At 40.5% G+C, this 26,909-nt stretch overlaps 1 protein-coding gene across 2 annotated transcripts in view; it reads left to right on the forward strand.

The window, feature by feature from the left end:
* The window catches only part of TTC28 (tetratricopeptide repeat domain 28), a 639,226-nt gene that overhangs the window by 303,507 nt on the left and 308,810 nt on the right, over positions 1 to 26,909 (forward strand). For both annotated transcript variants that reach the window (XM_040416538.1, XM_040416539.1), the window contains one exon: positions 4,852 to 4,982. In XM_040416538.1, coding sequence (XP_040272472.1) covers positions 4,852 to 4,982 — 131 coding nt within the window. The remainder of the gene's footprint in view (positions 1 to 4,851; positions 4,983 to 26,909) is intronic.

A 26,909-nucleotide genomic window follows, 5' to 3' on the forward strand; every position in this document is an offset into this window, starting at 1 on the left:
TAAGGGAAAATAATAACATCTACACAACACCTAACCCAAGCCCGAACTTCTGTGAAGAAGTTCAGGTTTGGGTACCAAACATGCGTGATTTTTCTCACGCGAGTGCAAAACGCATTATAATGTTTTGCACTCGCGCTGAAAAATCGTGGGTGTTCCCGCAACGCACCCGCACATTTTCCCGCAACGCCCGTGTGAAAGAGGCCTAAGTGTGAAAGTAGTTCAGACGGATCCGTCCAGACTTTACATTGAAAGTCAATGGGGGACGGATCCATTTGAAAATTGAGCCATACTGTGTCAACTTCAAACGGATCCGTCCCCATTGACTTACATTGTATCTATTACATGATGTTTGATTTTCATTTTTTACATTAATCATGGGATAACCCCTTTAACGTGAATCATGCTGCAGATCTGAAAATCTGCAACATACACTCAAATTCATGCCGGTGTTATGCTGCAACCTGGCAGTTTTTTTAATGCATTTTTTTTCAGCATTTCTGCACTAAATCAACCTCAAAATCTGCATGTATTACTTGAAGATTTTGAAGCAATTTGTCCCCAGATCTCACCCACCTGCACCCACCTTAGGGTATATGCACATGGTGCGTATTATGCACATATTTTCAGCTAGGATATTTGTGCCAGTACCAGCTAAGTAGAAATTTTCTGGCCTGTGGTGCCAATTTTGAAATCTGTAGCATGTCAATTGCATGTGTGGATTTTCAGTGCAAATTTTGCTTTGCAAAGAGTGAGATCAGGGGTAAATCCACGTTAAAATCCATGTTACTGATAATACAACCATCTGCATCCGTTATGAACGGATCTGATTGTATTATCTTTAACATTGCCAAGACGGATTTGTCATGAACTGCATTGAAAGTCAATGGCGGACGGATCAGTTTTGTATTGTGTCAGATTGTATCAGAGAAAACTGATCCGTCCCCATGGACTTGCATTGTGGTTCATGACTGATCCGTTTTTCTCTGCATCTCAGGACGGAAAGCAAACTACAACATGCTGCGGTTTGCTCTCCAGTATGAGAACAGAACGGAATGCATTTTGGAGCATTCTGTTCTGTTCAGTTCAGTTTTGTCCCCATTGACAATGAATGGGGACAAAATGGAAGCGTTTTTTCCAGTATTGAGACCCTATGACGGATCTCAATGCTGGAAAACTAAAACGCTACTGCGAAAGTAGCCTAACACATGCTTTACGGATTTGTAGTGGAGATGCAGCAAAAGCCGCATTAAAATCTGTGTGGAAAATCTGCATAAACCCTTACACTTCACATGTCAAAAATACATTACATATGAATTTAGCCTAAAACGTAGACTGTTATGAAGTATGATGTATAACTTTGGTTTCGAAATAAACAAGTTCCTGTATGAATGAATTGAAGTGAATTCTGTTTGCCTTGTCTTTGGGACCTAGGATTGGCTGTTGAGGTTATTCTAGTCATCAGTATCAGATTGGTGGGGGGCCAGGCCTTGGCACCCCTGCCAGTCAGCTGTTTGAAGAGGCTGTAGCACTCCATTGTAGCTCACCAGGCACAGCACCATCCATTGTAGCGGCTGTGCTTGGTATTACAGTTCAGCACCTTTCACTTGAATAGTGCTAAGCTACGCCTAGGCCACGTGACTGAAATACGTGATGTCACTGGCCTAGGAAAAGTCCACGTCTCTCACGGAGAAGCTGACTCCCGGCACCCCTGCCAATCAGCTGTTCTGGTGAGTGCTGTAGCTACTTCCTAAGCCAGTGATCTCACATTCAATGTTCACATGGCCTAGGTTTAGCTCCCTCCCATTCAAGTCAATGGGGCTCAGTTACAATACCAAACACAGCCTCCATCCAATGGTCCGCACTTTGCTTGGTAAGCTGCAAGGAGGCCACAGTGCGCTGGGGCCTCCTCAAACAGCGAATTGCCAGGGTGCCGAGAGTCTGACTCCCAATAGTCATGTACTGATGAACTTTCCTGACCTATCCGGTCATCAGTATTAAACACTCAGACAACCCCTTTAACAGGTTAATGTTTTGTCCAAACATAGAATACTTTTAAAATAATTGAAAATGTGTGAATAAAATCCAAATTAATATCTGGGCTCTCCAAATGTTCATGCCATTCTGTCCAAAAACACCAAGGTCTTACTTTACATCAACTAGAAGAGAACTTTAACGTATCTCTAGCTTGTCTATATGGTAGCTAGAGCCCCTACATAATTAAACCAAATTACTGGTGATTGTACATTTAATGATTAAATATCTCATTTCATAGCGTGCCTGCATCACAGTTCATTTTACTGGTACAGCAGATAAAATTAGTGAAATCATTCATTTTATTACTATACACATATTCTAGTGATGGCTCGCTGTAAGCATAGTGGCCCAACTGTATATGAAGTGAAAAAGATATTATGCCTGGAGCTTGACCCAGTGCCTAATGGTCCAAATAATTTTATTATATCATTTTATTGATGATAATCCAATTCATAATGGCCATGATGATAATTATATTACTGCCTCAGTAAATCCACCATGAAGTCTTACAGATAAGAGCTGTATATTAGAATCCTGTTTATGCTCCAACGTAAGAGCAGAAAAAACAAATTCAAGCAGTGACAGAATGCAGCCCGAGGACGCCAATGACTTATAATGGAGTGTGTCAGGATCTGTCACTGTGTCCATCATTTTACCAAAAAATGGAGTGCTGCATGCTGCCCCGATTCTTCTGGAATATATTAGTGATTCAGCGATGGAGACTCCAGTGGAGATATGAACAGAGCTTTATGCTGCCTACAGTTTGGTGTAGAAGGGCCATTAGTCATTTGTCCATTGAAATGGCATTCGAAAATCTTTCTTCTTGCCCTGCAAATACCAACATCGTTAAATCACAGACGCAGCCTTGTCATTTCACAGATTTTTCATTTTGCCGCCATTTAGTAACCTCATTCATCCCACCTTTCCGCTGTGTGGTTATGTAAATAGGTTTTACAAGCCATGTATTACAAACTTGCATGGCGGAGATGTCAACCTCCAGTGACCCAAGTCAGTGCAATTTGGCTGTTTGTAGCCATTAAATGGCAATTTAATGGGTTAGTGCTGACGTCTGTCACAGAGACACGTCTGGAGTCTATAAAACTGCTCATGCTAAAACCAGCTAGAGACTCCAGATCAGGAAAGCTTCTAGCCCTGCTCTCCGAGAGCCATGTCAGCAATGTTAGATTTTATTTTCAGCCAGATCTACATTTTCTGAAGGTTTGCAATAACGTGTAGAAGAAAAAATGAAGCAAGAAATTCAGCCAGAGCTCGTGTCTGTCGAATGTTTTTGTCAAACGGAGCCATGTGGTGTACACTGACCTAAGTGAGCATTACTAGCATGACACAAAGGGTCAACATTTAGACTGCAAAATATCTGTTCTCTAATACAATGGAATTAATGGAGTCACTCTGATATTGTTACTATAAACTGCAGACAGCACTTGCCTTGCAGTCCAGTGGATGGCAGACATGAACATTCGATGTTGTTTCTGCAGGCAATGCAATTGAGATTTCAACCTGGTCAGGTTCTGTTCACACGTTATGCCTGGAAAGCTCCCAGCATACATGCTAAACATAGCCCTAGAGCTCCATTCTCCAGATGAGTACCAAAACCAGGCTCAGACTGGCCTACAAGAGATCAGATGAATCCCCAGGTGGACCCATAGTGCCCCCACCCACTGCACAAGTGGCACATGGCACAGTACACTGAGTGCACTATATTTAGATATTCTGTGCATCTCAACCAGCCTATGCGAACATATTAGGTTCTTTAACGGTCTACCCTGTTTATTATTGTAGATGCCTTGGGTGGTGGAGAAGACTTCTAGGCACAGAGGCAGGCCAGCCAGGGACTTACCCTCTCAAAGTCACTAAAGGGACTCCCATACCCCAGACTCAGTCATCTATGTTCAAGGCAAGAGCCAGGATACTGACCGGGTCTCCAGGACAGGACAGTCCGAGTCACAGGCTAGCCAGTAGGCTACTACTAAAAATAAATGTGTATTTATGCAGTTTTAAGGATTTTTGAGTAGGGGGAAGGTAATGTAGCTGTACAGTGGGCCCGTAGAATGAATTCTAATGGTGGGCCCTCGGCACCCCAGCCCGACACTGACCAAAAGATTGTAATTTTGAGAACTTTTTTGAGAACTATTGTGCTAGTGCCTAGTGTACATCAGTATACCTGTTTCATGGTGCATAAGATATTGTAGTATAGTTTACTAATCTATGCAAAGGAGGGATAACCCATGGCTTTAAATGTTTCAGCACGGAAGCCTATGGATAACATATGTCCCCGAATGCCAAAGCCTTTCTTTGGATGGTATAGGTTGGGAGGATCAAGCTAGATGTGAATAAACCCTTAAGATGAAAATACTTCAGCAGCTGTAGAGGATGACTCCATTTATAACCTTGTATCAGGGCTTTTTTCCCTAAATACTGTTTAAAGGGGCTTCAGAAGAGTAAGGACAGTCAAAATAACTCAATTTAGAATTTTGTGAAATAATTCTAATCCTTTACATTATGATTTTCTCATTTTTGATTAATTTCTTTGCTACAAAATTGAGATGTAAACGCTTCCCCCACCTGTTGTGTTGCTGTTCCCATTACGCCTATATCTTTAGCGTTACTATGTACCGGGATCGGCAGCTGTAGCTCTGTAGGCTATTTATAATGCTCTATATTAAAAAATATTTTCTTTGTAAAAATAACTACCTTACAAGTTACAGTTTAGATAAAGTGCTTGATACATCAGACACGTTAGTGTTGTATACCATGAAGATGTATTCTGTGTAACCTTATCATGTTATTATAATGTAGGTGACCAGACGGGAGAATGCCGAGCCTATGGGAATCTGGGGTCTGCATTCTTTTCCAAAGGAAACTTCCGGGAGGCACTTACGAACCACAGACATCAGCTAGTCCTTGCCATGAAACTGAAGGAAAGAGAGGTAAGAGACTTGTTTTATGCTATAAATGCACAAGAAGATATATCGCGGGAGTACTTAGATTTTTCTCTCTATATTTTACATCAGCACTTGTCACAGTTTGATTTGTTGCGCCCAGCCAGGCTTGTATATGTCATAGACCAGTGAGCAGCCTATTTCTTAGTGTTTTCCACTGTAATACTCAATTGAACTCTCAAGGTGTTGGGCTTTTAGACACATAAGCATGGGATTCCTGTATTTTTATTGCATGAGATGAAATCTTAGTCTTTTGTATGAACTAGGAATTGAAGGAATATGGGATGATTTGGAGCAGAGGTACTCGCTTAGTATACATGCATATATTCTGTGAATATTGAAATTAGAATATTGAATACTGTACTTGATGTTGGGCATTTATATAAGGGGCTGGGCAGTGGTGTAGTATTGATCACCTATCCTCAGAATAGGTCATCAATATCAGATCAGCGGAGTGCTGGGTGTCAGCAGTGCAGCCTAATTACAACTGCTCATCCCATCCGCTCAAAGGGATGAAGCAGTTGTAATAACACAGTGCCACTAATACAAAGGAGATGACTTTCAGGATAACATTTGAAGAGAAAGACCGCCATCGAATAGATGATCACAGGAGTGCAGGGAGTTGGACCTCTTCCGTTCTGATATTGATGACCTATCGTGAGGATAGGTCATAATTAATACTCCACTGCACACACCCTTTTAAAGGGAATGGATCAATGAAGAAAAGAAAAAAACATACTGTTTTTATGTTTAGTGTCTACATGGAGTTAAGGTTCCCATATACATGATGACAGTTATCTGAACATGATGATTTTGGCCAAGTGTACATATACAGTATACAGGAGATCAGTAGGGATTGCTGTCTAAAGTAGTGTATATGGGCAGCCTTCGTTTTCTGGTTTGCATCAACCTCCTTTAAAATGATCATTTATGAACTTTTATTTTAACTTTTTTTGCTCCTAATTTCCATTGTGGGCTGTGGTCACATGACCATGTCCATGCAGCTCTTTCCTATTTCCTGTGATGTTATGTCCATGGGTGTGTCAAAACAGCAACAACAGTGATAGGGGAGTGTCTATGTGTAACTGGGTGAGAGAAGATGTAAACTCACTGGGTAGCAGACTAAGGAGACGTGCATCATGGGTTTGGTTGGATACAGTAACAGGAAGTTCTTCATACAGGATATTAGCAACTTGTTTAGATGGTGAATACGGGTCAGGAGAGTCCAAACTGAAAGAAAAGAAGCATGGGAAAGATGTACATGAGGTAAGAAACTACATGAGCATATCTGTTAAAAACCATAGTAATCCCAGAAAGCCACCTAATGGTGGTGTGGTTTTATTCGCACACCTTTGTCGGTGTAGGTGTAGGATGGTAGCACATGGCCAGAAGGAGCTCCAAGTCTCATTTCTATCAGTTATTAGAATCCTGATGAATAAAGGACTGGCTCTATATCAAATGATACACCCCAAAAAAATTTTGGGTTCATTTATTCTATAGGATTGATGTTTGGTGTCCAAATTTGGCACCAGTCGCTGTTGGCTTTGTTTTACCAGCTGTCTATCTGAGAAGTGTATGGATGAATAGCACGTTTACCCTCACAAGGACCATCTACTCATTTGTGGTCAATTCCTTTTTCTTAGCAACTGAGAGATCTTTGGAACAGAAGGGCAGTGATCTGTGCCATAGACAGCAGAGTAACATTAAACCTCACATTTTATATTTACCAGACATACTTTTTTGATCCGCACGTTTGGAGTTTTGACATCCTACCTATTAAACCACCCAAAGCCTCCATTTTTGTGCATTAGGGAAAATAGGACTGCCGCTAGTGAATGGAGCTGTGCACTGAAAGCTGTGGACATAATTCGATAATGTCTTTCTTTGTAAATTCACGTATCCTGGACCCCAGAATACAGAACTATCTGCAGATATTGTGTCACTTATAGTCTAACTCAATTATGCTTTGGAAATAAATAAGCCATTTCAATTTGACTAAATTGATATGTGATATACATAACGTCATCTGTTTTACTGCTTGATGCATGCAGCAAATCATTAGCAGTCCTGAAAGCTGGAGACATCTGCAGCAAAGCTGCTTTCTGCCATCCGAGGAGGCAATCTATCCCCGAATATAAATATGCTTGCACAAATCTTGACATCATCTTCTTCTACATCTAGCATTTGGAATTCCTGCCCATCCCTTCCGATGAGTGTGGGAAACTAGAGGATTCTATTACAAAACATGGCTTTTTCATAATCTATAGCAAGTCTGTCTGTACACCTTTTATCTCTCCTTGGTTTTGTAAAGTGCCGTTGATCATGACATGTTTTTTATTTCAGTTTTCTCTTCTCAGGGGATATAGTCTTAACCTACATGAAACATTGAGAAACTTTTATATACCGGTAGAATGTTGATTTTGTCATGACACTTAAAGGGGTTTACTGGGACTTACTTATTCATGACATATCCTTACCATACCGTAGGTCATCAATATCAAATTGGCATGAGTCTGACTCCTGCCACCTCTGCTGATCAGCTGTCTTTACAACCTCCACCGCTGGAACCAGGCACCGGAACTACACAACTCCTTCTCACTCATGTGAATGGGAGCAGCACTGCAGTAACCAGGCATGGCCACTACTCCATGGACTGAGCTGTATAGTTCCAATGCCTGGTTGCTCCAGTGGGGCAACAAAAACAGCTGATTAGCAAGGGGTGTGCAGCAAGCCCCTGAGGAACCAATGCAGAGGATGGGAGTGGTAGTGGCCCTTATGAGATGTTGTGTCACGATGTACTCCCTCAAGCCGTTGCTCTCTGGGGATCGGTGCAGTGGAAAGGTGGTTTGAAGAGGAAGGCCAGAAGTGAAAGTATAAAAGTCTTTCTTTACTTAGTTCAAAATAGAACTTGTGGTACATCCAGCAGTAGTAGGTAAAAAGTGCAATTTCTGTCACCAGATGATGAGGTATGGTGGTTGCTTATGTGGCAATTAAATGGCACTTGCAGGCACTTGTGGGTATAGCTGTCCATGGTAAGATACAGGCTTGTTGTTTAACTGGCCTGGTAGAGGTCTAGGTGATGGGTGTCTGAGCCGGAGTCCCTCACCTGCAGCAGGAGCTGTCAAGCTGTGGTTTTGCTAATCACTGTGCTGTCTGCACACTGAAGTTCTTTTGGAAGCAGGGTTCTTGTCTATGAACAGTCTTCCCGGAGTGATGGTCTCATAAGAGACCTAGTTACGGCCCCTTGGAGTAGTAGTTCTCGCATGTGCTTCTTATCTCCTCTTTGTCTAGACTCGAACCCACCCTCCTGGCAGGAAGCAGAACCAGCCCACTCCTACAAAGAGGGGAGGAACAGGGTGGTTAGCCTTGTTCCTGCCAACAATACTTCCTTTGCTGGAGTACACGGCAGAAACAAGACATAACACTAAATTACAATGTTACATAACACGCAATTGCAAAATCTCCCCAGGTCTGGAGTACTGGAGGCACTGGGAGTTGGACCCCTTCTGGTCTGATATTGTTGATCTATATCTTAAATCCCAGAAAACCCCTTTAAGCCAAACACCATATTTGTGACGTCTCAATGCCACATTTTTTGTACTCCTACAAATGAGCATGATGAGTAGGGCTCATTTATTACCATACTCCTCTGCTCTTCTACTTAAAGGGGTTTTCTGAGTCTAAAAATAGGTAACAGGTAACATCTGATCGATGAGGGTGCTGGATATCAGACACCCACCAATCTGATATTAATGACCTATCCTGAGGATTGGTTATCAATATCTTAGTCCCAGAAAACCCCTTTAAGGTTCTCATCCACATCACTTCTGACGCTCTAAGGCGTGCAGAGGACAGATTGCTTGGGGAAGGAACAATCGAACGTGTTGGATTTCACCATGTCCAATTCTTTGTTATCACTGAAGGTATAAATGATTAGGGATGAACCGCAATAAGCCCATAAACAGATGTGGCACCATTGCTTTTTCTCTAATCCTGGACAGCCCCTTTAACTTGAATTGAGAAGAAAGGTGAACACAAAATAAAAAAAGCAGTGTAAAGATGTTCAGTATTATATGCAGATTGTTACTGTGGAATCCTGGTATTGCTGACAGTAGAACACACTATATGACATGGCTCAGCTCTGTGACACATGTAGATGTTTGTAGACCTTCTTTTACAGAAGGTTTATTGACCTTTATTAGACTTTGAGTCTGCTGTTCATAATTATAAAGGATGGGATTGTGCAGCCGCCTCATTTTTAATTAGTTCACTTTCCGTCATGCATCAACGGAGTGATAAAGCAAGCATGAATTAATGTAGCTTTATACGTAAAACAAAAGAAACTTATGAAAAGTTGAGGCAAGTTAGATAACACCCACTCACGTCTAAATGGAGGCCATTAATTATACAGGGTCCTTAGTAACGTGCAGTAGCCCCCATTCTTAATGCAATGGAAGAATGTGCAAGTATAGATAGCATTTCTTATTACTTTAGCAATTAGGGTATGTGCACACACAGCATAAAATTACGCTGTTAATCTGGATTACAAATCTGCAGCTATGGATTTTACTCATTGCATTGCATAAGATCTGCTATGAAAATCCATGGCATTTTGCTCCAGATGGTGCATGCTGCAGATTTAGAAATCTGCAGCATACTGTGAGTTCTCTGCAGATCTTCTTACTTTGTAAGTGAATGGGGTCTGTTAAAACCCTATTCATTGACATTGTACTGAATTTTGGTGAGGATTCCGCAAAATAGGTACACTATGTATATCCATCCTTAAAGGGACTCTGTTTCCTGCAAAATTAAGCATACCACTATGTAGGGTAGGTGTCCCGAAACTTAACCATATCTTTCTCATGAAAATCTAGACCTGAGATCCTGAGAAATGTTTATTTATTTTTTGCTTTTATGCAAATAAGGTTTTTGGTGCACCATCAGCTTTGTGCACCATTTTTTGCTATAGCACCACTCATTGCCTCCCCCTCTTGTTTGATTGAGGCAGTCAAACAAGATTTCAGAGCCGAATGTAGTATAAAAAAAAATTGCTTTATTGAAAATATCATAGCAAAATCCAAATAAAGTAAAATCCAAGGAATTAATATCCACACAAAACAGCAGGAAATGTGTATGATGTTATGGCAATGCACAGGTGTGGTAAATAATGTCATTTATAGTAAGTGCAAAGTTAATAGATCATACCTTCATATACCACTAATGCTCACAAGTACAGATTACATGGTAAACCATAAGAGAATAAAAACCACATATGGTCTATAAAGTATAGCCATGTAGTAAAAAATGATGAGAGTAAGTACAAAGTACACAAATCATACTTAGATATGCCACAAGCAAACACTATAGTTGGCCGCTGAAGAAGCCAACAGCTAAATGCGTTGGACCGTCAGCCGGTCTGCGGTCTGTATTCATTCTTTTGTTCACTATGTGATATACTGTTGTGGCTGTTTGTGGCATATCTAGGTATAATTTGTTTACTTTGTACTTACTTTCATTATTTTTTACTACATGGCTATACTTTATAGACCATATGTGGTTTTTAGTCTTTTATGACTTACCACATGATACGGGGGCGTAGCTATAGGGGAAGTGGCTGCTTTGGGGCCCAAACTCTGAAGGGGCCGAGAAAGGATTAGGATTAAAAGATTTTATTGTCAGGGTCCCCTCCAACACTATTATACAATGACATTATATACAGTGACACTGTAGGAAATGGACGGAGCTGCTGCCGAGCCTCGTCTGAGAGAGCGATCTTGACTAGCCACAGGAGTGGGGGTTGTGAAGAAGATTCAAGGGGAAGGGGGCCTCAAAAATTTGCTGTGGGGCCCAGTCAGTTCTATTTATACCACTATGATACAGTATGTACAGTCGTGGCCAAAAGTTTTGAGAATGACTGACAAAAATATTAGTTTTCACAAAGTTTGCTGCTAAACTGCTTTTAGATCTTTGTTTCTGTGATGTAGTGAAATATAATTACACGCACTTCATACGTTTTATCGACAATTACATGACATTTATGCAAAGAGTCAGTATTTGCAGTGTTGGCCCTTCTTTTTCAGGACCTCTGCAATTCGACTGGGCATGCTCTCAATCAACTTCTGGGCCAATTCCTGACTGATAGCAACCCATTCTTTCATAATCACTTCTTGGAGTTTGTCAGAATTAGTGGGTTTTTGTTTGTCCACCCGCCTCTTGAGGATTGACCACAAGTTCTCAATGGGATTAAGATCTGGGGAGTTTCCAGGCTATGGACCCAAAATGTCAACGTTTTGGTCCCCGAGCCACTTAGTTATCACTTTTGCCTTATGGCACGGTGCTCCATCGTGCTAGAAAATGCATTGTTCTTCACCAAACTGTTGTTGGATTGTTGGAAGAAGTTGCTGTTGAAGGGTGTTTTGGTACCATTCTTTATTCATGGCTGTGTTTTTGGGCAAAATTGTGAGTGAGCCCACTCCCTTGGATGAGAAGCAACCCCACACATGACTGGTCTCAGGATGCTTTACTGTTGGCATGACACAGGACTGATGGTAGCGCTCACCTTTTCTTCTCCGGACAAGCCTTTTTCCAGATGCCCAAAACAATCGGAAAGATGCTTCATCGGAGAATGACTTTGCCCCAGTCCTCAGCATTCCATTTACCATACTTTCTGCAGAAGATCAATCTTTCCCTGATGTTTTTTTTGGAGAGAAGTGGCTTCTTTGCTGCCCTTCTTGAAACCAGGCCATCTTCCAAAAGTCTTCGCCTCACTGTGCGTGCAGATGCGCTCACACCTGCCTGCTGCCATTCCTGAGCAAGCTCTGCACTGGTGGCACTCCGATCCCGCAGCTGAATCCTCTTTAGGAGACGATCCTGGCGCTTGCTGGACTTTCTTGGACGCCCTGAAGCCTTCTTAACAAGAATTTAACCTCTTTCCTTGAAGTTCTTGATGATCCTATAAATTGTTGATTGAGGTGCATTCTTAGTAGTCAATATCCTTGCCTGTGAAGCCATTTTTATGCAACGCAATGATGGCTGCACGCGTTTCTTTGCAGGTCACCATGGTTAACAATGGAAGAACAATGATTTCAAGCATCACCCTCCTTTTACCATGTCAAGTCTGCCATTTTAACCCAAACAGCCTGACATAATGATCTCCAGCCTTGTGCTCGTCAACATTTTCACCTGAGTTAACAAGACGATTACTGAAATGATCTCAGCAGGTCCTTTAATGACAGCAATGAAATGCAGTGGAAAGGTTTTTTTGGGATGAAGTTAATTTTCATGGCAAAGAAGGACTATGCAATTCATCTGATCACTCTTCATAACATTCTGGAGTATATGCAAATTGCTATTATAAAAACTTAAGCAGCAACTTTTCCAATTTCCAATATTTATGTAATTCTCAAAACTTTTGGCCACGACTGTACTTCAGATATGATCTGTTAACTTTGCACTGACTATAAATTACCTTATATACCATACCTGTTCATTGTCCTAACATCATCCGCATTTTCTACTGTTTTCTGTGGATATTCATTCCTTGGATTTGATATTTTTTACAATTTTGTTATGATATTTTCAATAAAGCTAGTTTTTATACTATATTTAGTTGGTGCATTTGTTTGAGCTATTCTTGTTATAGTTTGTGCACTTTTCTGTTGTATGGTGTTTATGCCTACTATATAGGTTAACCACTTCACATCCGCCCATAGGATATAAACGTCCTATGGGTGGGTGTTTATCTCTGAATGGACGTTCTGAAACGTCCATTCAGAGATGGCAGCTGCACGCTAATCGTGTGTCACGGCTTGGTGGTAGTTCGCCGTGACACTTTCGCCACGCATGATGGTGGCAACATGTTAGTTAAGCATGCGTGTGGACTTCCCCTTTAAGGCTTTCTTCCTTTCCTTTCTGGTATGCACAGGGTTAAGAAGTGTGTAAGGTGGAGCTGGGTGTGGCCTTATGGCTCTTATGTTCCGTTCTTGTGAGCCTGAGGTCAGATTGTCTTCAGTGTCTTGAGGAGCTGGTGCTATTACATCTGCCCAGTCCTTGAGGGCCACCTTATGGGACATTGATGTCACCTGATGTCTTCTGATGTCACCCATTTGTGTCTGTTGCTGTTACCTTACCCCTTTTTTTGTATGTTTGGTGTAGGTTTATGTTTGGGGTTTGTTGTTATGTCTGGTTTGGTGTTTCATGTCTGGCCTGTTTGGTGTTTCAGGTCAGCATGGATGCCAGACATATCCTTTGCATGTCCTTTCCTCCGGAAGGGGGTCCCTGGAGTTCCCTGGAGGGGAAACTACAAGCTTATCGGCCTGGTGCCGCCATGGTTCATGCCTCATGGTGGTCCAGGTTGTTTTTACTGGATTCTGTGTTTGATGTTTGTGCTGGGTCCTGCCTGGTGTGTGTGTGTTTGGGCATATGTGCATTTCCAGGATCCAGTGGTAGCAGCATGGACGGCTTGAGTTCCTGTTACAGCTGTGTCAGGTAGGTGTCCATGTTGGTCCTGTTGGCAGTGGTGTTTTCTCCCTCTGGACACTTACCGATCGTGTCGTCCACTGCTGGCTGCTTTCTTCCCCTTTGTTGCTAGGCCTGCTGGAGACTCCCGTTCCTCCGCGTCGTGGAGGAATCGGTTGTCTCCACCTTCTGACACCATATTGCAGGGACCGTTAGGGTCAGTAGGGCCCATGTTTGACATTTTTGTCACTTTACATAATAAAAACTGCAAATCCAAGTGATCAAAATAGTCCCACAAAATTGTACCAATAAGACCATTGCCTCATCCAGCAATAAATGAGCCCCTACATAAGAAAATCGCTCCAAAAATTTTTAAAAAAACTATAGCTCTCAGAACATGGAGACATTAAAACATAATTTTTTGGTTTAAAAAATGCTATTGTTGTGTTAAAGTGAAAAAAAGTATACATATTAGGTATCTCTGCGTCCATAACTACCAGCTCTATAAAAATATCACATGATCTAACCCCTCAGGTGAACACCGTTAAAAAAATAAAATAAAAACAGTGCCAAAAAAAGCTTCACAAAAAGTACAACACCAAGTGATCAAAATAGTACCAATCAAACTGTCACCTCATCCCACAAAAAATTATACCCTACCTAAGACAATCGGTCACTAAAATACCTAAGACAATGGAGACACTAAAATATATATTTTTTTTGCTTCAAAACTGCTATTATTGTGTTAATGTGAAATAAATTAAAAAAAGTTGACATATTACGTATCACTGCAGCCGTAACAACCATCTCTATAAAAATATCACATGACCTAACCCCTCAGATGAACACCGTAAAAAAAAAAAAAAAACAGTGCCAAAAAAGCTATTTTTTGTCACCTAACATCACATAAAGTGCAATACCAAGCGATCAAAAAGGTGTATGCCCCCCAAAATAGTACCAATCAAACCGTCACCTCATCATGCAAAAAAATTAGACCTAAACTAAGACAATCAGTCCAAAAATATAAAAGCTATGGCTCTCTGACTATGGAGACACTAAAACATCATTTTTTTTTGTTTCAAAAATGCTATTATTGTGTAAAACTTAAATAAATAAGAAAAAGTATACATATTAGGTATTGCCACATCTGTAACGATCTGCTCTATAAAAATGTCACATGACCTAACCCCTCAGATGAACGCTGTAAAAATAAATAAATAAAAACTGTGCTAAAACAACCAATTTTTTGGTCACCTTGCACCATAAAATGTAATAATGAATGATCAAAAAATCATATGTACCCAAAAATGATACCAATAAAAACGTCAACTCTTCTTGCAAAAAACGAGACCCTGCACAAGACGATCGGCAGAATTTTTTTTTAAAAAAATGGCGTTCAGAAAATGGAGACACAAAAACACCTTTTTTTTTCTAAATGCATTATTGTGTAAAACTGAAACAAACAAAAAAAGAAAGTAGACATATTTGATATTATTGTGTCTGTAACTACTTGGTCTATAAAAATAGCACATGATCTACCCTGTCAGATGAATGTTGTAAAAAATAAAAACAGTGCCAAAACAGAAATTTTTTTTGGTTACCTTGCCTCACAAAAAAAGTAATATAGAGCAATTAAAATCATATGTACCCCAAAATAGTACCAATAAAACTGGCACCTTATGCCCTAATTTCCAAAATGGGGTCACTTTTTGGGAGTTTCTATTGTAAGGGTGCATCAGGGGGGCTTCAAATGGGACATGGCATCTAAAAATCAGTTCAGCAAAATCTGCCTTCCAAAACCATACAGCGCTCCTTTTCTTCTGCGCCCTGCCGTGTGCCCTTACATCAGTTTACGACCACATGTGGGGTGTTTCTGTAAATCGCAGAATCAAGGTAATAAATATTGAGTTTTGTTTGACTGTTAACCCTCGATGTGTTAAAGAAAAAAATGGATTAAAATGGAAAATCTGCCCAAAAAATGAAATTTAGAAATTTAATCTCCATTTTCCTTTAATTCTTGTGGAACACCTAAAGGGTTAACAAAGTTTGTAAAATCAGTTTTGAGTAACTTGAGGGATGTAGTTTCTACAATGGGGTCATTTATAGGGGGTTTCCACTATGTAAGCCCAACAAAGTGACTTCAGACCTGAACTGGTGCTTAAAAAGTGGGTTTTGGTAATCTTCTTTAAAATTTTAAGAATTGCTTCTAAAATTCTAAGCCTTCTAATGTCCTAAAAAAATAAAATGACATCTACAAAATGATGCCAACATAAAGTAGACATATGGGGAATGTTAAGTAATAAATATTTTATGAGGTATCACTTTCTGTTTTACAATTGCAAATTTTTCAAAATTTTTGGTAAATTTTGGATTATTTTATAAATAAAGGTGAAATATATTGACTCAAATTTACCACTGTCATGAAGTACAATGTGTCACGAGAAAACAATCTCAGAATGGCTTGGATAAGTAAAAGCGTTCCAAAGTTATTACCACATAAAGTGACACTTGTCAGATTTGCAAAATTAGGATCTATCAGGAAGGGAGTAAATGGCCCGGATGTGAAGTGGTTAAAGATTTCAGAGCTGGTAGAGATGACGTATTGAATGGCTAGGAATCTGTATGGCAGCAGAGAGAGACCCACATTTATTAATGTCATTGCCCCTAGATTTTGCCGTAAATTGCACCAAAAAGTGACACAGTTTTGTTTCTGCAATTAGAAACAACTTTTTGCGCCAAAATTGTAGCACAATTCTGGTGTAAAATTTTGTCTTAGACTATGCCAACCAATAGAGTTATGCAAAAGTGTCTTCCTGCACCACATTTATTCTCCAGCCTGAGCCCCTGTGATAACTCTGGTGCAGGTCTAGACTGTCTAAGTTTATGCCATCTATAGGATTGGTATATCTGCCCTAGAGTCCTTGAGGTTTCAGACTACATAGTGCCTTTAGGAAATAATGGCTTTGTAATATAGTATTCTATGAAAGATTGCAGCATTTCTGCAGATCAGACCTAAGTATGCCTCTGTATGAAGCCTGTGGTCCCTGATTTGGTCCAGGTTGGAGCTGATATGGAGCCAAAACACAGTCATGTACATAAGACTTCAAATCAATAGATTCTTAGTGATTAGTGTACAACCTGGAAAAAATTATGGAAAATAATGTTACTTGACTCCTGGGCAAACAATTGAATGTTATTGACAATAAACAGATCTCCAACTAACGTGAAAATTGAAACTTTTGAATTTCCTTTTTGGAAATGGTGGTAGGAAATTGGCCGTTTAATTCTGGTGACATCATCTCCACCACAAGTCGTCCTAAGTATATAAAATTGTTGTCATTGGCATAGCAAAAAGATTTTTAGCCTTTTCGTGCTTTTTCTTCAAGAGTCTCTCCCTGCTGACTGATGTGAATTCCATTTTACTCCTGTATGAATGTTTTTATACTAAGAAAAAGCAATTAAATAGCGTTCCAATTGGATTCATTACCATGCTGTGTTCAGACTACATTTTTTTAATCTGTTCCATTGTGTAAAACAACAAATGATGCAACTGAGAAAAGTATTTGGTTTCGTCCACTTTTTCAGTAGATGAAATAAATGTTCCATTGACTATAATGTTGGGCTGGAACAACATGTGACTAGGGTTGTTGCGGGTATCGAAATAGCGATACCCAATCAAACCTTGTCCCGGTATCGATATGATACCGGGATTTGACATTTATCGATACTAGGCTGCCCTACTGTGCAGCCTAGCATCAGAGAACATGAGCGCGCTGCTGTCAGCACTCTCATGTTCCCTCAGCAGCATAGGGGAGAAGGAGTCACTCTCTTCTTCCCACCTGTGCCGCCGCTGCTTCCAATAAGAAGAGAGACGGCGGGCACACTGCTCCACCAATGATAGTAGAGGACCTTTCATGGGTCCAAACATTGTAAACTAACTATCAGGATATGTAGAGCGGCGCCCAGGGATCTCACTGAACTTACTATTATTCCTGGGCGCCGCTCCATTCACCTGCTGTGGCCCTCGGTATATTCTCCAGCTCTGTATGCTAATTGCTAGCGCTGTCCAATCAAAGCGCAGAGTGTCACAGCCAGGGAGGAAAAAAAACTCATCTTCTCCCTGGCTGTGTTGCTCTGCGCTTTGAATGGACAGCGCTACATCCAGGGAGAAGGAACACCCATTGAGAAAAAAGGGCAGTCTCCTCCCCATTGCTCTGATGCTAGCAATTAGCATACAGAGCTGGAGAATATACCGAGGGCCACAGCGGGTGAATGGAGCGGCGCCCAGGAATAATAGTAAGTTCAGTGAGATCCCTGGGCGCTGCTCTACATGTCGTGATAGTTAGTTTACAATGTTTGGACCCATGAAAGGTCCTCTTTAACCTTTAATACAGGAGGCGGGTGCCGGCAGCAGAATCACATAGCCGGCACCCTGCCTCTGACAGGGAGCTGCGATCAGCGGCAGTTAACCCCTCAGGTGCGGCACCTGAGGGGTTAACTGCCGCTGATCTGCTGCCGGCACCCGCCGCCTGTATTAAAGGTTAATTATCATTGGTGGCACAGTGTGCCCCCCCAGTATTAAAAACATTGGTGGCGCACTGCGCCCCCCCCCCTCAACCCACCCACTATTAAAATCATTGGTGGCAGTGGCCACAGGGTCCTCTTCTCATTGGTGGCAGTGGCAGTTGTGATTGGAGCCCCAGCAGTGTAATCCTGGGGCACCGATTGGATACCATGGCAGCCAGGATGCTACTGAAGCCCTGGCTGCCATGGTAACATACCTGCTGCTGTTTGCACAGAGCACAGGGCAGCAAGGAGAGTGTGAGATCCTATTTACCCTAATTAGGATGAATAGGACAAGGGATTAAAAGATCCCAGGTTCTAGCCCCTAAGGGGGTAAATAGTTATGAAATAAAAAGTAAACAAAAAAAAAGTTTTTAAAAAACTAAATATTAAGCATAAATCACCCACTTTCCCAATTTTACTTATGTTTATTTATTTATTGTTTATATATTTTCTATCACATATCGCCACATCCAAAAAGTCCAAACTATTAAAATATAAAAAAAATCTCATGTACATGTATTGTATTTAGTGCGTCATAACGATGCGTCATAAAGATGAGTAAATATTTTAAAAATATTTTCTATGTTGACACTCTAGGAATTTTGAAAATTAGGCAACCATCTAAGGCATCATTTTGGGAGGGGAACAATTTATGGATTAACCCTTTCCCGTTGCTCACTTTTAAATCCTAACAGCTCTAGCACATGTCAATGAATCCCCATATTCATATCCCCGCCCACCTGCTGCTGATTATTAGTGATTTTGGCAAAACGGATGGGTCAATTAAATAAAGTGACCAAGGATCTGTCACTTGTTTATGTTGCCCTTAGTTAGGTCACCATAAAACTGATGACAGATTCCCTTTAAGACACTGAGTTATTCAATACAATGTATTAGTATAGCGCCACCTGCCCTTTGTTCTTTTTCAGATTTCTCTGTCCACCTCATTGAGTTAGTCGCACATGCTCAGTTTAAATTTTCAACCACCATCAGTCAAATCTTCTGTTAGAAGCTGTGGCAATTGCAGAGAAAGAGCTACAGCAGAAAAGGCATGTCCCCTGAGCTTGACCTAAATCTAGCAGAACGTTTGGAGCAATGAACGGAGGGAGCTCTAGATCCATGTGAGGTACAGGGCTGGTTCTAGCTTTGTTAGAAAGAGATTGCCATGTACTGAACAATGTTTGGTTTACATGTTCTACATCAATCATTAAAGGGGTTCTCTGGGAAGGTATTAAGATAGCCTTTGTGATCTTTGCTAGAATGTAGCTAGGACAGACCGCTACGTACGGTAAATGTAGACCGCTACTCCATGTTTCTTGTTTACATGCATTTTCAGATGTTGAATATCTATTGTTTGCTCTCCTGTCTTTTTTTTCCAAGACTTGGAAATAGATTTGACCACTTGACTTATAAAATATGGGAATTTGCTGAATGTAATTCTATGAAAAGCTCTATTTCACAAAGTTTAAACAAGCAATGCCTTCACGCACAAACACATGGATTTAATAGACTTGGCAAATTCGGTTGGTTTGTGAATAAAATGTGCTGTCTTATAAAGGAAATATGGTAGAAAATATGAAAAAATCCCCAGCAATACAATGAGACATAATGACTTTCACAGAATAATAGAAAAAGCCTATGGCAGATTCTATTTCATAAATCTTTGTTTCCCAGGCACTAAGCTACAAATACCTATTTGAGGCTTCACTGCATTATCGTCAGCACATCCAGGCTTAGTAAAAGAAAAGAAAAAATAATAGTGTAATATGTCAGCACACTCAAAGATTCTGAATAATATTCTCATGATCTCCTGTCTCATTCCACATATTTTATTTGCTTATTTAAAGCTGAAGAATCTCCAAATCATTGGCAGAAAGCTGTATGTGTAAGGATGGATGCATAGATCACTTTTCAGTGAGTGGTCCGCAGAAAATATTTGTGTCTTCTGTGTCAGCCATTTGCATAGTTATTCATGTGAGGTATATCAATTACAGCATTTTATCATTTTGTTCACTGGCATAGTGTATAGTAAAATGCCTGACAAGAAGCCAGATGATTGTTTTTTGTTTTTCTAGACCAATTTAGATTGATCTTAATAAGTAAAGTGGGTCACTACGCAGGACTGGGAAGTATGTAGCCTCACTTGCGGTTGATCATGGCACCTCTCCCTCTCCCTCAGCGCCATGTTGGTTGCCAACATACTGTTCAGAAATCAACACAGATGCAATAATAACATGAGTTAGATACAGGACATGTCATAAATGACAGTAAAGGGAACCAAACCAGTGGGTGTCATAGTCATATAGTTAATACGGTTGAAAAAAGACATACGTCCAACAAGTTCAACCAAGGGATAGGTGGGGATGCGAATCCCAAAAGGATTTCTACACGTTTTTATAAGCATTAATGTTTTTTACTTTTAAGAATTTGTCTAAACCCTTTTTGAAACGGTCTACTGTTCCTGCTGTGACCACGTCCTGAGGAAGTCTATTCCACAGATTCACAGTTCTTACAGTAAAGAAGCTTTGACGCTTCCGGAGACTGGACTTTTTCCTCTCCAATCGGAGGCAGTGCCCCCTTGTCTTTTGAGCGTATTTTACATGGAACAGCTTTTCACTGTATTTTTTGTATGGCCCATTTATATATTTGTATAGGTTAATCATGCCCCCCCTTAGATGTCTCTTCTCAAGACTAAATAAATTCAATTCTTTTAATCTTTCTTCATAACTCAGACCCTCCATGCCCCTTATCAGTTTAGTCGCTCTCCTCTGTACGTTTTCCAGCTGCAGAGCGTCCTTTCTATGGACTGGTGCCCATAACTGAACTGCATATTCCAGATGAGGCTGCACCAACGCTTTGTAAAGTGGTAATATTACTTCCCTGCTCCGCGAGTCCATGCCTTGTTTAATGCATGACAATATCCTGGTGGCCTTAGAAGCAGCTGATTGACATTGTATGCTGTAATTTAATCTACCATCCACAAGGACACCCAAATCCTTCTCTATAAGTAACTCTCCCAGTGCTACATCACCTAGGACATATGAAGCAGAGATTATTACTACTAAGATGCATAACTTTACATTTGTCCACATTGAATCTCATTTGCCAAGTTGATGCCCAATCACTCAGAGTGTTCAAGTCAGATTGTAGTTTATGGACATCTTCCATAGACTGTACAGTTCTACACAGCTTAGTGTCATCTGCAAAAACAGATATGGTGCTATTAATCCCATCCTCAATATCATTAATAAATAAATTAAATAATAAAGGGCCCAGCACTGAACCTTGGGGTACACCACTTATAACCTGGGACCATTCTGAATAGGAATCATTGACCGCAACTCTCTGGACACGGTCCTTTAGCCAGTTTTCAATCCAATTACAAACTATACTTTCTAAGCCTATAGACCTTACTTTACCTATTAAGCATCTATGAGGGACAGTATCAAAAGCCTTTGCAAAATCCAGAAACGCTACATCCACAGCCGCCCCTCTGTCCAGGCCTCATAAAAACAAATCAGGTTAGTCTGACAACTTCTGTCCTTGGTAAACCCATGCTGGTTATCACTTATAATATTATTTATAGTCACATACTCCTGTATATAGTCCCTTAAGAGTCCTTCAAACATTTTTCCTACAACAGAAGTTAAACTAACTGGTCTATAATTACCTGTGGAGGACCTTGATCCTTTTTTGAATACGGGCACCACGTTTGCCTTGCATCAATCACTTGGCACTGTACCAGTACCTAGAGAATCTTTAAAAATTATAAACTGGGGCACAGCAATGACTAAACTGAGCTCTTCAAGCACTCTTGGGTGTAATCCATCTGGACCCGGAGCCTTGTTCACATTTACCCTATTTAACTTCTCTTGGACCATATCTACAGTTAGCCAGTTAATCTGAAGAATGTTTCAACATACAGGGTAGGACTAGGATGTCTAAGCCTATATGAGAGCTCAACTTGGGCTTACATAGAGTATTACCTACCTCAATATGTCCCCTCACATTCTTGGTCCCTGATGCCGCTTGCTGTAGAATAATAATAAATTGCAAGGCGTGAGCATTATACTGTATGTGTTACCAGTGTTGGACTGCATTGTGACCTGATTCAGAATGCCATTTTGCAAAAAAACTATGTATGTTATTCTTTGTGGACATCTGGCATCCCTGAGTCTCAGATGGAAAACAGACAAGACTGGTACATTATAAGAGCTGGTCCATGCCAATAAAGAGATGTGTGAATTGAACCATTGACTTTAATGAGTGTATATGGTCTGTGTGTACTCCATTACTCACATGGATATCAGATGGACAGATAAGGCTGTTTTGCTAATCAAGCCTAACAATTACTTTACCACTTGTGAAGACCCAGCATATAAAGTAATAAATCCATAGTTGCCAACTTTCAGAAGTAGTCCTCCAGGAGGTCAGAACATAAGCATGCCCCCTTTTACACGCCACATCCCCTTTATAACCCACCACACCATTTGTGTCGCAGCACTGCCTCCCCAATATATGTTTCAGCAATGGGACTGATTCACTCCCATGGCTTGGGGCGGGTCTCTTAGTTACTATAAAGGAAAATGATACAGTTTTAGGACCCACACTGATAATATATTAATGTCATATGTCATTGATATGGCAACAGTCAGACTCATAGGAGGTCATTTATCAAACAATGTCCTTTTACGCTGGTCTTTGATACCACTGAAGGATGCCTTGTCTCGTCATAAATTAAGCACTTCTCCGGTAGTCCTTGCTATGATTGAAATTTACTCCAGCTGGAGAAGATTTCAATAGCCATTTACCAGGGTTGCCAACTCGAATTTTTCTTTTTTTCTGGACAACTTATCCCAAAATCACGGAGAGCCAACTTTTTTTTACTCACAGTTTGGAAAACCATAATGAATTGTTCAGATTATAAGTAATACATCTCTATAGCTCCTAAGAACTCCTTACCATCATTTACTGTGAGCAGTAAAATTATGATAGTTACCACCAAAATAATCTAGTCAAGTACCACCAGTCTCAAAAAAATCATGGACACGACACGACTTTTTTTACGGACACAGGAAAAAAGTAATCTATTTTTACAGACTGCCCAGAAATTTCTGGACGGTTGCCAACCCTGCCATTTACACCAGAAAGCTTGTCATTCCCCCTTTTTATAAAGTGACGAAGGAGGCGTAGAAACTGAATCTGTGCCTAAAATATTGTAAACTGCAGGGTTTTTTTATGGCAGTTTCTGGTGTACAGCAGCATAGTAAATGACCCCATATTATTTAGAATGAGATGTTGAACAAGCACATTTGGTTGTAATGTTTGGTTGTACATAAAACTTTTGGCCATGTATTGTCATTTAATTAAATAAAAATAATATCCCTTTATCCAATATCCAGTTATTGTTTTGCATGCTTTATTATTTCAAATCCCTTGCTCTATGCTAAGTAACTAGGAGAAATCCCCATCAGCCATTCAAATTGTGTGACTACTACAAGATGTTGGACGTGACTGGCAGATTTAATTTGTTATCCATCGTGCTGCTTTTAATGAGTTCACCAAAGCGTAAAGACATTGATAATGCAAAACAATACATTTAACTACATTCCCAAGATATTATCAAAGGTCTGATAGATGACAGGAGGACAGATATTAAGAACATACTGTTCACTGAAGCTGAAACTAGGCATGATATAAGGGAAGTGTCTCCCATGTAAACACTTGGTTGGTTTTAAAGCAAAGTTCAAGAACCAAACAAATGCCGCTACTTTCATTGGCTTTCTTCAAATTTTTTTGCCTTAGTGCATATCTGGGAGAAGGATTAGATAACTAGTCCCAGTGGACATAGAGATTTAACAAAAACAATTGGCTGCCCTATTCTCCCCTCTCCAGCCATGGGAGAAGACCCATCAGTAGAAAAAGAGCTTTTGTGTTCCTACTGTACATTGCAAGCACTTCTGTCCTGTAAAGGTGAACACAATGTACCGTAGATGACTTCATGCTGATTCAGCTTGTGGCCATAGGGCAAACTAAAAGGTTAGGTGAATAACATTCATTATGTTATTACAATGTCCTCTATTAAGGGGTATGGTTTATTAGACATCAAGTTAAGTCAGTTCTTGAACTTGATGTGTTGGAATCAGGTAAAATGGACAAATGTAAGGATCTGAGCAACTTTGATGAGGGCTACATTGTGATGGCTAGATGACTGGATCAGAGTATGACAGTTCTGCATGGACAAACAGGCCATAGACCCTACAGGGAAATTTTGGCCAATGCCCAAAGAGCCACCTAAGCCCTTCTCTTGCCAGCCCTCCAGATACATAAAGATCTGAAGCTCTCAGCATTAATTAAAGGGGTTATCCCATGACTAATGTAAAAAATTTAAATCAGACATCATATAGTACATGACAATCCCTTATTTAACACAGCTAGAACCAGCCCTGTACCTCACATGGATCCAGAGGTTTCCCCATTGATTGCTCTGCAAGATTTATATCAAGCTGACAGCTCAAGGAGAGTGTATTTTCTGCAGCAGCTCTAGGGGCGTGTCCATTATACTGCAGTTCTCTCCTTATCACAGCTCAATAGGCAGATAAAGGATGAAACTGAGCATGTGCAGCCATGGCAGTGAGACGGACAAACAGCAGGTGGCGCTATACAGATAACATTTATTGAATAACTCAGTGGCTATGCTGAATTTTTAATTATATGCAATTACAAAAGTATTCAGATCCAGGTGCTGGTTTGAAAACAGTAAAATATTTTTTGTTGCACAATCCCTTTAATTTAGGCAGCATTTTGTGCTACACTGAGGTAGTATTTTGTACTGCAGTGTGGTATTGCTGGCCCTGCCTACTTCCGTTGCCCGCAATTTGGACCTGTCTACAACATGGGGCCACTTTTTTAGTTTTTTTTTCCAGGTCCACTTTAAGTTCACCCCTGCAGGTCTGGTGGGGTGTTATTGATATGCAGTGGTTAGTACTTAACAAGACTAGTGAACAGATGACTTGGGCAGGGACATCCCAGACTCATTGATGCTCATGGGGAGGGGTAATCGTTCATTTCCTAGTCCCTAGTCCCTAGTCCCGTCCTACAGAACAGACATAATAGTACACATTGCTGAATACCTTAATGCTGGCTCTGAAAGAAAAATGGAAGACCACATACTGCATCACAGCTCGCTGTGTAGGTGCAGCCCAATCAGAGCTGACAACCATAGCTTACCATACTGACACCTGTCAACTGCTAACAGCACCTACAATGGGCAAGTGAGCATCAGATCTGGGCCATTAAACAATGAATGAAGGTGGTCTGATGAATCACATTTCCTTTTACATAATTTAGACATTTTGATGAGTTTACGTGGGGGGAAGCAATGGTGCCAAGATGCACTATGGGATGCAGGCAAGCTGGTGGAGGCAGTGTGATGTTCTGCTGAGAAACTATGGGTCCTGGCACCTAGTACCTAGCTAATGAAGGTCTTATTTTTCTATTTTCTACTACCCTTGAATTCTTGTCCTGTTACAAACAAGTGTATGTATTTAGAATGGTAAATATGAAAGGAAATATGGAAAATATGAAGGCTGCTTTCTTTGTATGAGTTTTAGCCCTATCTTGGCTGCAGCAGGATAAGAATGTGTTATACGTAAAGGTTATAGAATGCTCTAGAGCAGCTGTTGCAGACCTCAGCTATGAACATTTGGCACTAGACGAGTACAAATTCCAACTTTTTACTAACATTCTCCCTAAATGTCACAAATAAATAGTTGAGATGGAATTCATAGCATCACGTCCTAGAGGATAAGAACACCATATGGATTTAAAAATAGAAATACAAGTTAAGTGATTGAATATGTCTTTTTTGGTGCCCCTGGCGATCGAGTACCCACATACTAAGTGACGTGGCATTTGAATTCTTGGCCAGGAGATACCACACACAAATGCTTTTCTGTCTCTGGGGTCGTCTCTCATATCCGAGGATGTACAAACAGCAAGAGGACTTATGGAAAAAGGAACAGAGCAACAAGGAAATGAACGATTACCCCTCACTGCTTCAGAAAACTCTTGCTCTACGGAATTTATTTGAAATTGATTTTGTAGTTTCACTTTTCAAGATAAAGAAGTTCATTAAAATATGTCTGAAAGCTGTACAGGGCTTGAGTCTCCAAAAGACATAGGAATAGCAAGCTTTTAATAACTCGCTGTGGTGATAAATCAAATGCCATTGCCTGCTCAGATCAATAAGAGTTGTTTTCTGAACATCTGAGACAAACTGGTCTTACTCTTATATTTCTAATGCATAAATTACATCTGGTAAGGCAGTATCGGTGTACAGTGCTTATATACTGTATTTCGATACTGGAATACCATTAACATTTAGGCTCCAGCTTTCAAATAGCTGTGCTTTACATGATTTACAGCGGAAAGTACATGAGAACGGGCATCTACTAAGACCTGCCCTCACACACTGTTAGATTTCAGGACTTTGGTCCAGATTTACTAATGTGCCTGTGCCAAATATCTGCCTAAAAAGTGCCGCAAATTGGCACATCGAGAGCCCCTTTAATTTTTTTTCAATATGTTTGACAAGGGGCAAAGAGTTAGCGAAAAAGGACAGGGCTCTGTGGAAAGGAGGTGGGCCTAATAAATTGCACCACAATTCTGGCATAAAAATCTGTCTCAAAGTAAGCCAACCAGTAGTTGGTATAGAGCAAGAGAGAAGTGTCTATCCCTGCACCAGGTTTGTCATCCAGCCTGAGCCCCTGTGATAAATCTGGTCTAGCCTAGGTCTGGTCTGGTCTATGCTTATGCCATCAATAGGATTAGTAAATATGGACCTTTCCATTTATCTGCATAGGGAAACGTTCATAATTTTTTTTCACATAT

Source organism: Bufo bufo, chromosome 2 (genome assembly GCF_905171765.1).
Source record: "Bufo bufo chromosome 2, aBufBuf1.1, whole genome shotgun sequence".
NCBI classification, from domain to species: Eukaryota; Metazoa; Chordata; class Amphibia; order Anura; family Bufonidae; genus Bufo; species Bufo bufo.